The 14,197-nt window shown below is 39.7% G+C and overlaps 1 protein-coding gene across 2 annotated transcripts in view; it reads left to right on the top strand.

Moving 5' to 3' along the window:
• Positions 1–14,159, top strand: part of TMEM39A (transmembrane protein 39A) — a 32,286-nt gene extending 18,127 nt beyond the window's left edge. For both annotated transcript variants that reach the window (XM_007433233.3, XM_007433234.4), the window contains exons 4-9: positions 82–165; positions 2,158–2,309; positions 2,722–3,070; positions 3,853–4,040; positions 9,548–9,668; positions 11,324–14,159. In XM_007433233.3, coding sequence (XP_007433295.1) covers positions 82–165; positions 2,158–2,309; positions 2,722–3,070; positions 3,853–4,040; positions 9,548–9,668; positions 11,324–11,557 — 1,128 coding nt within the window. In that variant the 3' untranslated portion in view covers positions 11,558–14,159. The remainder of the gene's footprint in view (positions 1–81; positions 166–2,157; positions 2,310–2,721; positions 3,071–3,852; positions 4,041–9,547; positions 9,669–11,323) is intronic.
• Positions 14,160–14,197: the final 38 nt, after the last annotated feature.

Below are 14,197 nucleotides of genomic sequence, written 5' to 3'. Positions count from 1 at the left end.
TTCTACTATGTCAGCTCAGCACCTCCTGCCTTTCTGGCCTCTCCTTCACCCTGGTGAATACCCTCTTCTTTTCTCCTTTAGAACTTTCACCTCATTGATTACCACTTGGCTGCATTCATCACAGTGATGTTGGCACGGAGGCTAGTATGGGCCCTCATCTCTGAGGTAATATGATGGCCTTTTCCAGTTTCAAGATATGTGACATGAGTTTGTGTGTCCCGTCTTTATTCTTTTTTTGTAGTTCATGAAAACAGACATATTCTTCTTTCACCTAGTCACCTTCAATAAAACATCCCCCAGTGTTGATGTTATAAGTAGTCCTTGTAACCCAAGGACAGCAGTTGGGACTGGGATTGCCTTTGCTAAGCGATGTAGTCATAAAGCATGACGTCACGTGACCGCATCAAGGCAATCCTGGATAATCACAGTTGCTGTCGTAACCCCACTTTGTGTGGGTTGTTAAACGGGAAGAGGTGGGAGTCCCAGGTAAGTAACGTGGGTGGGATTGCCTGGGAAGGCTGGTGCAGGCTGCACACGAGTCACAGGAGGGCCAGTGGAGGGCACGGGTGGGGGGGGTGCTGTGGGCAGGAGAAAAAGCAGGAGCAACTTACCAGAGCAACTTGTGATCTTCCCTGCCAGCTTCCCCATTGACTTTGCTTGTGGGAAGCTAGCAGGGAAGGTTGCAAATGGCGATTCTTTGACTATAGCTCCCTGTGACGTTGTAATTGTGAGCCCGGGCACCCAAGCAACCGGATTGTGATCATGTGACCACGAGGGTGCTGCAGTGACTGGAACTTCAAGACCCAGTCGTACGCCCCTTCTTTTAGCACCGCCGTAACTTTGAACAATTGCTAAACAAATGGACGTAAGCTGAGGACTACCTGTATTAAAATTACAGTAACCAGATTAGTTATGAAGCTGCCTTGCTTGGGATAAGTGTTTGTATCCCGAAGTTATAGCTGATTGTAACTTATGCAGTAGATAGAGCCCTCAGGTTCCATATTATAACAGCAGCATATTGCGCAGAGTTCAAGTTATTTCAGTCAAGATTGATCTTAGGAGCAGATTCTTAATTCCAATCATGTTTATAGAAAGAGAATTTTTTACAGACCAGAAATAAGATGTTGTTCTGGTAAGGATGAAATGTCCTCTAGGTATCAGTATGAAAAGTTACTTGTACACGCAAACATTTTGAGATGTGCTTCATGCCCCCAAATCCAAGCCACTTCTGTAATACAGACAGGTTTGAATACAATGTCTATCACAATTGCAGTACTTGAATCTAATTTCAGTTTATGGTAGAAATGGGCAGACTTTGCCTGAAGCTGATACTTGATCTTTCTACTGTTCTGCCTTGAATCTGCAGGGCATTTCACTCTAAAGTGTTGATTTCACCAGAGTGGGCAGGACTTAAATGTTTGAAACTTTTTCTAGGTTTTGTGCTTTCCAATGGAAGAAATTGGCTTGAGGTTTTTAAAGGGGTTCTTAAGGCACCTGTTTTACTATTTAAACTTCCCTAGTCTCCCCAATTTAAAAAAAATGATTGCAAATATTTGTTTGATCAATTTATATCCCACCTGGGCTGCAAGTGGAATATTGAATGCCACATATGATCCATAGATTGCTCACCCCTGGTGTAGGGAAACATAGAACCCTTTGATACTGATGTATAACATTTGCAATTGCAAAGCTGGGTGCACTGACTCTTAATCCTGTTTTAACATTGCTTTTAATCATTATTTAATCAGTCAATGGTATTGAACTTAGCTAATATAAATTGGATTTTTTTTTTTAGTAGAATATTGTTCATGCTGCCTTTTCTCTTTCCCCAAATGTACACAAATTGTTCGAGGTACAGAACAGCTAGTTTCAGATGGTCCATGCCCAAGCCCAAAGCATGCATATTTTGGTTGGTAGATAGAATGAAGCAGGATTGTTCTGTTTTGGATATGGACCAAAGAGGCAAACATGATTCAGGGTTAGTAGTAAGAACAGGGCAGAGCCAAGGAAATTGTTGTTGGCAGCTGAAGGAATACATTCCCTGTACAATGGCAGGTCAAGCTTTTGTTTGCTCTGAACCAGAACATCTTTGGAACATTTGTGGGATATGTGAGGAAAGACTGTGGAGCTGATGAGGTTCTGGGTTTGAATTTGCAGGCCTCGCAAGTGGGAACTTCAATGATTCACGATATGGCATTGATTCTGGCACGCCTAGTTCTACTCACTCTTTGTGTATGGGTGCTCTGCTGGACTCTGGTCAACCTCTTCCGTAGCCATTCGGTCCTCAATCTCCTTTTTCTTGGCTACCCGTAAGTATTCTTCCTTTTTGTCCTGAATGAACAATTCCAGTTGTATCAGGGTAAAGAGAAACTCTTTTGACCAATGAAGCCTAGGTAAAGAATGGTGGCTTCAAAACTACTACTTGAATTTTTAAGGAGAAATCCATAAGGGAAGATTTGCCTGGTTCAGAAAAAAAATTCCCTGTCAATGTCTATTATACACTAGAATTTCTTTAATTCTAATTCAGGAGACATTCAGTCCATCAACTTCATATAAGATCTGGATGAACAAGAGGGAGAATATATATCAAATTGGATAGGAAAATGAGATAAATAGTGATATGAGATGCTACAATTCTCTTTGATTGAAAATTCTGTCTAATATTCATAGATAGGATGTATCACAGTTTATAACCTCATCCTGATGTCTCTCCCTTTTCAGGTTTGGTGTCTATGTTCCATTGTGCTGCTTCCACCAAGATAGTAGAACCCAGCCTCTTTCAACAGACTGCAGCTATTTAGTGCAGGATCAACTAGTGGATGATGGTGCCTCAGGGGTTGGCAGTCTTGTGAAGCCCAAAGATTTGTTTTCTCTCCTGAGAGAATCTGTCAAAGAACAGTTCAACCCTTCTATGACCACTCCAACACATAGCTGTCCCTTGTCCCCAGATCTCATTCGCAATGAAGTGGAGGGCCTCAAAGCAGACTTCAACCGCCGAATCAAGGAAGTTCTGTTCAATTCCCTCTTCAGTGCCTACTATGTGGCATTTCTGCCACTGTGCTTTGTGAAGGTAGCTGTTCTTGGATTACTTTACTACTATTATTAGTGCCACTCCACCTCCTAAATCTTGCCTGTGGATTGTTGGGGCAATGGATTTTTGGTTAATTCCCCTTTTCTCTGTCTCCCCTTTGGCAGCCTGGATGGCGGAGTGTAGCTGCATCTGGAGTGCCCTAGTATTGCTCCCCGTTGGAGGATAGGTATTGCCATACATGTAGTGCCCCTGTGGTTTTCCCAGTCCTTTTTCCATTCCATCTACTAACCCTGTCCTCTTTTTCAAGACAATTATAACATGACTCTATTATGTACCATAATATACGCTTGGTGCCAAATTCAGATCCTAATTTGGCAATGTCCAGATTGTCAGTACTAAGACTTTAAATCATGGGGAAGCTATGACATCCAGATCAACTCAGAGATTTCAGAAGTTACTGAGATTTCTGATATTACAAGTCTAAAGGCAGAAATACAGGACTTACACTATCAGCTTAGTTCTCTCTGTTTTTGAGTAACAAGATTTCTTGAGTCTGTTATTTTACCATGGTATCCCTAAGTACACATTCATGTGTGCAAACTTTCTAGAAGGTTTAGGGAATTACATATGAATTGTAGCACAAGACAGTGTGCAGCCAATGTATATAATGCATTAAAATATGCCAGAAAGAAATGCCTGAGTTCCCCTAGCTTACTAGCCTTGCAGTTTATAAGGAGCTGTTTATATATATAAAAACACCATCTTATTGCTTCTAAGATAGCTGGGATGCTATCATTAATTTCTTCTCTGGTTTCTTGCAGAGCACTCAGTATTATGATATGCGCTGGTCATGTGAGCACCTCATCATGGTTTGGATCAATGCTTTTGTCATGCTAACCACACAACTGCTTCCTCCCAAGTATTGTGACTTGCTACACAGATCAGCTGCTCACTTGGGCAAGTGGCAGAAGCTGGAACATGGTTCATATAGTAATGCCCCTCAACACATGTGAGTTTGTGGTCAAAACACTTTTTTCTAGGGTTGTAGGAATCTCTGAAAGTCTCCTCTTTATAAGTTGTACTTACTGAGGTTTCCAAGGCTTATGTTTTGTTATTAAGTGTTATATTTTCTTTTATAAGATGCACTGTTAGTGGAATCTGGTTTGATAGGTTTTTGTGTCACTGTCTTCACAAAGTTAGCTATCTTACTAAAGTGCAGATGCAGAAAAAGGTGTTCAGACACTCTCTTCAGCAAAGACTTTAGAAGCCCAGTACCAAGGACACTCCTCATGGCCCTTGCATTTTGATCATTCATAGTCAGTTTCAACTTTCCCCTTCATCCCTGGTATGGATACAGTAATTTTGAACACATAGTAGAAGCTTTTAATAGAAAACAAAACCACATGATTTACTGATTGTACATTATTTTAAATATTTAAAAAGCACGCACAATAAATAGTATCATTATAAAACATAACAAGTTACCAAGAACATTTGCATAGAGCAACTGGTGGTGAGAATTTTTATCAAGTTTGTATCAGAGAAATAAATTTGAACAATCAAAGAAGAAATATTCAGTGAGCAGGCAGGAGTGGTTGCTTCTACTTCCTACCCAGGCAGGGTCATGGTGCCAGTAGAAAATGACAAAGTAATGGTACAGAATTACAAAAGCAGAATTAGTTCATCTGAGTGTGTTTCCTGTCTGGACTACCTCGCAAAGCTGACATCAATCTTGCAAGTATATCCCTTGTTGTTGTTGTTGTTGTTCAGTCGTTAAGTCGTGTCTGACTCTTCGTGACCCCATGAACCATATTGTGCCAGGCCTTCCTGTCCTTCACTGCCTCCCCGAGTTTGCTCAGTTTCATGTTCATTGCTTCAGTGATGCTATCTAACCATCTCATCCTCTGCCGTCCTCTTCTCCTTTTGCCTTCAATCTTTCCCAGCACCAGGGTCTTTTTCAAAGAGTCCTCTCTTCGCATTAGGTGACCAGAGTATCTGAGCTGGAGCTTCATTATCAATCCTTCCAATGAGCAATCAGGGTTGATTTCCTTTAAGATTGACTGGTTTGACCTCCTAGCAGTCCAGGGGACTCTTAAGAGTCTTCTCCAGCACCACAGTTCAAAGGCATCAGTTCTTCAGCACTCAGCCTTCTTTATGGTCCAGCTCTCACAGCCATACATTACTACTAGAAAAACCATAGCTTTGACTATGCAGATCTTTGTCGGCAAGGTGACGTCTCTGCTTTTTAATATGCTATCTAGGTTTGCCATAGCTTTCCTCCCAAGGAACAAGCGTCTTTTAATTTCATGGCTGCAGTCTCCGTCTGCGGTGATCTTGGAGCCCAAATAAATGAAGTCTGTTACTGCTTCCATTTCTACCCCTTCTATTTGCCAGGAATTGATGGGTCCAGATGCCATGATCTTAGTTTTTTTAATGTTGAGTTTCAAGCCAGCTTTCGCACTCTCCTCTTTCACCCTCATCAAGAGGCTCTAGTTCTTCTTCACTTTCTGCCATTAGGGTGGTATCATCTGCATATCTGAGGTTATTGATGTTTCTCCCTGCAATCTTAATTCCGGCTTGTGATTCTTCCAGCCTGGCATTTCTCATGATGTACTCTGCATATAGGTTAAATAAGCAGGGTGACAGTATACAGCCTTGTCTTACTCCTTTCCCTATTTTGAACCAATCGGTTGTTCCATGACCAGTTCTAACTGTTGCTTCTTGGCCCGCATATAGATTTCTCAGGAGACATGTAAGATGGTCTGGTACCCGCATCTCTTTAAGAATTTGCCACAGTTTGTTGTGATCCACACAATCGAAGGCTTTTGCATAGTCAATGAAGCAGAAGTAGATGTTTTTCTGGAACTCTCGTGCTTTCTCCATGATCCAGCGAATGTTGGCAATTTGATCTCTAGTTCCTCTGCCTCTTTGAAACCCAGCTTGTACATCCGGTACTTCTTGGTTCACGTACTGCTGAAGCCTAGCTTGTAGGATTTTGAGCATAACCTTGCTAGCATGTGAAATGAGTGGAATTGTGCGATTGTTTGAGCATTCTTTGGCATTGCCCTTCTTTGGAATTGGAACGTAAACTGACCTTTTCCAATCCCGTGGCCACTGTTGCGTTTTCCAAACTTGCTGGCATATTGAGTGCAGCACTTTAACAGCATCATCTTTTAGTATTTTAAATAACTCAGCTGGAATACTGTCATCTCCACTAGCTTTGTTGTTAGCAATGCTTCCTAAGGTCCACTTGACTTCACTCTCTAGGATGTCGAGCTCAAGGTCAGTGACCACACTATCGTGGACATCAGGGACATTAAGATCTTTCTTGTATAGTTCTTCTGTGTATTCTTGCCACCTCTTCCTAATCTCTTCTGCTTCTGTTAGGTCCCTGCCTTTTTTGTCCTTTATCATGCCCATCTTTGCACTAAACGTTCCTTTGATATCTCCAACTTTCTTGAAGAGATCTCTAGTCTTCCCCATTCTATTGTTTTCCTCCATTTCTTTGCATTGTTCATTTAAGAAGGCCTTCTTATCTCTCCTTGCTATTCTCTGGAAATCTGCATTCAGTTGCTTATATCTTTCCCTTTCACCTTTGCTTTTCACAATCCTTCTTTCCACAACTATTTGTAAAGCCTCATCAGACAGCCATTTTGCTTTCTTGCATTTCTTTTTCTTTGGGATGGTTTTAGTTGCTGCCTCCTGTACAGTGTTACGGACCTCCGTCCATAGTTCTTCAGGCACTCTGTCTGCCAAATCTAATCCTCTAAATCTATTCATCACCTTCACTGTGTACTCACAAGGAATATGATCTAAGTCATACCTGAGTGGTCTTGTGGTTTTCCCTATGATCTTCAATTTAAGCCTAAATTTTGCAGTAAGAAGCTCATGATCTGAGCCACAGTCAGCTCCTGGTCTTGTTTTTGCTGTCTGTATAGAGCTTCTCCATCTTTGGCTGCAAAGTATATAATCAGTCTGGTTTCGGTATTGACCATCTGGTGATGTCCATGTGTAGAGTCGTCTCTTGTGTTGTTGGAAAATTGTGTTGTTGTCCTTATCTCTTAGGTTGATCAAATTCTCAGATATCTACAGTGAATCCTTTAGTCTTTGCCATGCCATTATCAATATTGAAGAACTTGAAGGTTCAGAGACTTTGAAGCAGCCTGTCCCTCCCAGTTATAGCCAAGACAAAAAAAAGAAGGAAGGTCCTGTTCCTTCCCTCCTTGTGGCTCCAGTGAGATCCTCTCCACAACAGCCTTTTCCAACCCTACTATTACCAGTTCTACCACTGATGGATTTTCTGATTCTGTCCAGTCTTCACTATTTCCTCTTCAGGAATAGGAGTTAATCTTGGAAGATTTGGTACAGGCCTACTCCTGTGGACCACTTCCTTTTGGAATTCTTGGTGCTCTATGAGCTTGATTGTTTGCTTGCAGACATTTCATTACCAAACTAGGTAACATCCTCAGTGCCATCAGATACTCATCAGATACTCTCTTCTGTTGGAACCGTTAACCTTTTATCCACTGAGTTAGTTGTAACCAAGTCCTCCCCCTTCAGCTACCTCAAGATCATGACATCATAGCTGGTCACCTCATGCTCACTGTTTCCAAAGGATGCTTCTCCTATTTTTGTTTAGTTCCACACCATCCTCATTTTTTATAGCAGATTACTGGTCCTTGGCATCTAGCTTTTCAAATCCTGAAGGTTCTAGGGATTCATATTCTCTAGAATACAGAATTCTCAGTCTATTTGACATGTCCTTTGACACTGTTACCCAAATACTCAGCTTGGGAACAAGTACCAAGCTCTCCTTTGGAAGGCTCCTGTTCCTATAGTGAACACTATGCAGAATGGCCTGTTGTTTACATTATGAAATGGTTAGGGTCTCATTATTTACAGACATCCCCTGTTAAAAATATAGAACTTTCTCACATTCTCAGTTTGCGTGCTATTCTTTATTTTATTAACTAAACCAGTAAAGTGATGTGATTCCTGTAGTAGGAAGGGAGTTGAGCTATGTGATCTCCAAGGTTCCTTACAGCCCTTACATTCAATGAATCTTTGAACTGTGGCTAATTCAGCAAAATTCCTATTAACTTTTCTCTAGAACTCTGCTATCTTTATAAAGTTTCTTTATCCCATAAAATACATACTTAAAATAGGGGGAAACTCCTACATTTTTCATTTTTCAACAGAATAGAATTAAACAGGTAACAACTTTAAACTGATAAAATAAGGCTGAAGAATTTCGGATAAATATGTATAATGTATAATTTGGAGCTTTAAAGGGGTGTGTTAGAAAATTAACTGTTGTTAGTGTTTTGAGAAAATTAACTATTAGTAGGCATCACTGCCTTGTAGGGTGAAGATAAATCCTACCAAATTTCAAGTAAGTAGATTAGATATGTGTGTGTGCGCACTAAGGAACATTGAAAGATTCCTTCAGTCACATTCTCTGCTAAAGTGGGGGCAGGGCTCTGCAAGTCATCTGTTGGGAGCTATGATAATATTGAGTACATGTTGTTCTTATGATGTGCCACTACCTCTGCTCAGGCTCCATAGCTGGAGGAACCATTCATTGTAATTAGAAAGTAGAAATCAGTTGACTCCATTCATCTGACCTTCCTGAGATTTAAATGGAGAAATTGAAACAGTGGTAGGGTGTAGGGACTGCAGATTTGCTCGTTACTAATGATGTGCATAAGAATCCAACACACAACCTAAAGCTGCAGCTTTGCATTGTAATCCTGTGAAGGGAACCTCGGTTAAGTTCAATGGGGCCTAAATTAATACAACTTGTATTGTATTGGAATTAAAGATCAACAGTAAATAGTTTTTCCTCACCCCTATGAGTTTTAAGGTTACCCCTGGATGTATCCCTGGATGTATTAGTAAAAAATTCAGTTCATCTCCAGAATGCCAGATGTAATTTGTCTATTGACCTACCTAATTTAGGATTTCCATCTCTATTGAAATCTCTAATTATCTGTTATTTTTATTTATTTTATTTATTATTTAACTTGTCCCCGCCCATCTCCCCACAATGGGGGACTCTGGGCAGCTTACAACACACTAAAAACATAAATGCAATTAAAGGTTATAAAAACCAAACATTAGAAACATAAAAAAGCTAAAAAATCCAAGAGGCCGATAGGGGCCACACCAGGCCGCTAAGAGGCCAGCCAACCCATTTCTGATATTCTCCCTCCCCACCCCAGGCCAGATGGCAGAGCCAGGTCTTCAAATCCCTCCGAAAGGCCTGGAGTGAGGGGGCCTCTCACCTCCGGGGGCAAGATGTTCCAAAGGGCGGGGGCCACAGCAGAGAAGGCCCGCCTCCTGGACCCCGCTAATTGAAGTTCTTTTACTGCGTTATGCTGCTTGAACAAAGATAAAAGTTCTAAAAACTATAGAAGTTTAAATATAAGGCATATACAGAGACATCCGTATTTCTTTAGTGAAATTACTCATCTAGTTTTGCTTTCTGATAATGAAATCTTTTTTTTTTGTCCATAGCTGGTCTGAGAGCACAATATGGCCACAAGGGGTGCTGGTACGGCATAGTCGATGCTTATATAAAGCAGTGGGACCTTATAATGTAGCAGTACCTTCAGATGTCTCCCACGCTCGTTTTTATGTAAGTATGAACTAGTGGACTACTGAGGGTTTGGGAATACATTACTTTCTACCATGAGATAAAAAGAGTTCAGTTCTTTTACAACAACAACAGCAACAAATCATTAATAACCAGCATAGGTTGGAGGAACTTAATGTCTTGTTAACAAAATGTGGTTCTTCACTGCTATTCAGAGATAATGCTGCTAATAAGTTCTAAAAACCAGAGACTTCCCTTTGTCCTGGCAGACTGTTAATAATTCAAGCCTCCTCTACTCATACCACCTAATGTAATTGGATATATATGGTCTAGCGGTATATATTTCCATTTAGCCTGAATATTCTGTTTGTTAAATCTAGTCCTATTAATAGAACTAATTGAGAAGGCATGATTCCAGGTCCAACAAGATGACATTAATATTTTTATTTATTTGAATTTATAAGCCACCCAACTCCAGTGGATTCTAATGGAGCATGCCCTCTCTATTAGTTCTGGTGGAGTGGGTGGAAACAATAGGAGAAAAACAATCTGGCAAGTAGCCTGGCCCTATGCCATGGAGAGCTTTATAGGTGATGACCAGCACCTTGAATTGTACCTGGAAACCTTCTGGGAGCCAGTGCAGCTCAGAGAACACGGACTGTGGTTTTGATACATCCTTCTCCATACAGGCACAACTTTAGCTCATATGGATTTTTTTTTTATCTGGTCAAGTCTCAGAGGTTAAGCAGGATCTTCCGCAATCAGTTTGGAAAATCTCATGGAGCTATTCACGGCTAGCTGAAGTTAGGCAAATACGTATGTTTATATATTTTGGCCTAACTTCTATAACGTCTCATTTATGTATATCTTTTTTCTTTAAGGAGCTTGTAGCAGCATTGTTTTTTGTTCTCATAACTGTAAAGCAGGTTAGGCTAATTGTGACTCTTGTAACATCACCAAATTGCTTCATAGTAAAGAGAGGGTTTAACTGGAACATCTCTGTTTTGAGCTCCATGCTGAAGATGCAGGTGTCAGACTCCGACTTTGCATAATTTAATTTGTTTATGTTACAAAAACATAACTGAAATATAAATGCTGAAAGATGCTTTTCTAAAGCTTCATAGATTTATCACATTATTTTGTAAAATGGAAAACACTATCTATAGGTTGTAATGGCTATACCACACATTTTACTAGTTTCTCTCAGAAACGCACCAACACACAAGTCTGTTTTCATAATTTAATCATATATCAGAATTAAGTTTAAGTATGGCTTATTCCCAATTTAAATGTGGCTAGAATTGTACCTTGTAGCATGTGCCGGGCAAGTGTACTGAGAAGTGAGAGAAAGTGAGGCTTTCTTCTAAGTGGAATTGCAGATACAGAATAGTTATTCTCTTCGCAATAGAATTTGCTAGCCAAGCAGTTTTCTTATTGACTACGTTGAGCATGTGAATCCTGTTTTCATTAAACTTCCAAAGCAACTGACAATGTGAACCAAAATAAACATTGTATTTAATATCTGAAGCTAAAGAGAAGGGGTTTTAAAAATGCAGTGAAAGGTATTAATGTGTTATTTCTTTCCAGTAGCTTTGTTGGAATTATTGGTCTTGGTCTCTTTTCCCCGTTCCATAGCTCCATATGTATGAAGGAGGCAGATGGTTTAGCATTTAAACACACTTTGTTTCCCTTTCTAGTTCCTCTTCCACCATCCATTACGGCTCCTCAATCTACTGATTCTCATAGAAGGCAGTGTGGTCTGTTATCAACTCTACTCCCTGCTTCGCTCAGAGAAGTGGAACCATACGCTCTCCATGGCCCTGATACTCTTCTGCAACTATTATGTCTTATTTAAACTCCTGAGGGACCGAATAGTATTGGGCAAGGCATACTCTTATCCACTCAACAGCTATGGGTTAAAAGCCCATTAGTCATCTGAGGAAGGGAAGGATATTTTCATACAGTTATATTTTTTCCTTGCAACTGTTTATAAATATTTAAAAAAATATTTTATATTTTGTATACTACTGTTTTTTGTGGGGTAGGGAAGGGCCAAGTGGCAATTAAATGTCGCTTTATAAACAAGGTTATTTTATATAAAGACATCATTGTGTATATACTGTATATCAACATATATCTATGTGAAGCAAGAGCATTGTATGTGTGGTCACTCTTATCTACTGTGCATGCAGGTTAGCCATCATAAAACTGTTAGTTTTATGTATAGGACTTACCTATTTGTTATACATCTAGCCAAAGGGTGGCCATTTCTTACAGCTGTTGTAGACAAGACATGTGCAACTTCCTGGGTCCCTTTTTATGGTCACTGATTTTTTTAAAGAACATGCCATCAAAAAACCTTGCCAAAATTGGTATTTTTAAAGCATAAAAATGGTAATGGTATGCTTCAGGTTTTTTTTAAACCTCTCTCACATAACAGAGCGCTCCAGCACCCTCAGATTTAAAGAATAGTTTTCTGAACCCCTTCAAGTAGCATAAATAGAGCAATAAAATAAAATATTATTCAACATCACATGGCGCAGTAGGCAAGATCATTTGATTTTGCACATTATTGAACTATATTCTCAAACTGCATGTGATGTCCAGCTTGCATGGGATTCCTCAGTAGGCAAGGAAGGAAGTGAAACTAATTAAACATACGTCCTGTATTGCTATTTCTATTTTCTACTGCATCCTCAAAGGCTGTTTTGCATTTTATATACAATTGGAATTTTAAAAGACTGGTATTTTCTTTATTACAATCACAGATGAACACAAGCTTTTAATTCGTCGTTTTGCAACAGAGTAATCCAAGCAGGGCCCATGGTCATCTTTGGCGATTGGAGGCTCAGCATTTTTTAATTAAAAACAATTAAATAAGGCTGGCCTCTGCAAACTACTAGCCTTTAGTAATTTCCAGTAGTGTTCAGAGCCCTTAAGGCATCTTAGAGGAAAAGCTTGGATGGCTGCAATTTAGTCCCTCTTTTTGAAGGTGTATCCATAGGCCGCAGAAAGAGGGATAAAGGCAAGTATTTCTATGATCTGAATGTTTTATGACTGACCATTCGTAACAGCCATTTTGTGAAAACATTCAGAGCCAGTTCTGTATTTTAGAGCTACCAAATGTGGACTGCAAACATCTGGATGGCTACTAGATGGTAACAAAAAATTAGAGAGAGCTCTAACTCTGGCCTCTCAGATTTTTGCAGCCCAGATCGGATAGCCTGCCTTGAAATACCAGATAAGCCTTCTGCCACATAATGGTTACCTCCCCCTTACTTTAATAAATGTCCTTTACATGTCTTTGGTCAGATTTCTATACAATGTTATTAGACTTTAGGGTAGCTGATAGGGTGCACCTATCACCCTAATCTACCCTGTAGATTTGCAGAGCAATATGAGAACTAAAGAACAGCTTTTTCCAACAGAAGTGTGCAAGCTAAACAACTTTTTTTCCAAATTGAAATGATTATAGACAAGTTGGGAGTGAGAATTAAGTCCTTCTCTCTAGTTTATGCATGCAACCACAGAAGTTCTGGGCCTAAATCTTATTTACTTTGTCTAACAGAATGCAATAGGCACAGGCATGATCACTTTTACTTTCTGCTTATAGATACTCCATTCCTTGCTTTTCTGGGATGTATTCTTGGCCATTCTACATTGTGGCAAAATGTTTAGTAGTAAAAAAAACCCACTTGCAGAAATAAAAAGGCTACAGAAATACCACTTAAAATACATAAAATAGCAGGAAAAACAATACTATAAGGTTGAGAATCCTCTCTGGATGCCATTGTCCCAGTAGTCTTATGCAATCTGACAGTAATGAAGAATTACTTTTTGAGAAAAAAAAATCACTGATATGTATTACTAAACTAACCTTGCATTTTTTTACAGGTAGTCCTCGCTTGACAACCAAAATAGGGACTGGAAAATTGATTGTTAAGCAGGCAGTCATTAAGCGGTCACCACATGACCGGACCCAGTGTTAGGACCATTTTTATGACAGTTAAGCAAAGCACCATGGTTGTTAAGTGAATTGTGTGGTCATTAAGTGAATCTAGCTTTCCCAATTGGACTTTTTTGCCAGAATTCACTTAACGACTGTAGTAAAAAGGTCACAAATTGCGATCACGTGACCACCGGGGATGGTGCGACAGTTTGCAATGGTCGTAAGTGCGAGTACAGGTTGTAAAGCACTTTTTCCAAGGCTGTTGTAACTTTGAACTGTCATTAAATGAATGGTTGTTAAGTGAGGACTACCTGTACATTATTCTGTGACATAGCTTGATTTTGATAGTTTTTGCAAAGATAAATATTGAATAAGTGTACTGGGGGCTTTATATCTACTGTATATCAGAATAATTTATGTAGGTTTGAGAAGAGAGAGGCTTTTACAGGAAACCAGATTTACTCTCGTACAAATTCAGCAATATGTGTGCTCACACCATTCATTATCAGGGAGAATTGTAAATGTAATAGTCACAAACTGTTGAACATTTACAGAAGAATGGATAAAGGAGAATGGATACTTGCTTATAGAGGTTTACTCCCTCAGATTGTTCAATTTAACG

This window comes from Python bivittatus, unplaced genomic scaffold (genome assembly GCF_059951505.1).
Source record: "Python bivittatus isolate LINGU-HERP-01145 unplaced genomic scaffold, Pbiv_v1 ctg000520_np1212, whole genome shotgun sequence".
NCBI classification, from domain to species: Eukaryota; Metazoa; Chordata; class Lepidosauria; order Squamata; family Pythonidae; genus Python; species Python bivittatus.
Note: the sequence above shows the minus strand (reverse complement) of the source record. Positions and strands in the feature narration are given on the sequence as shown.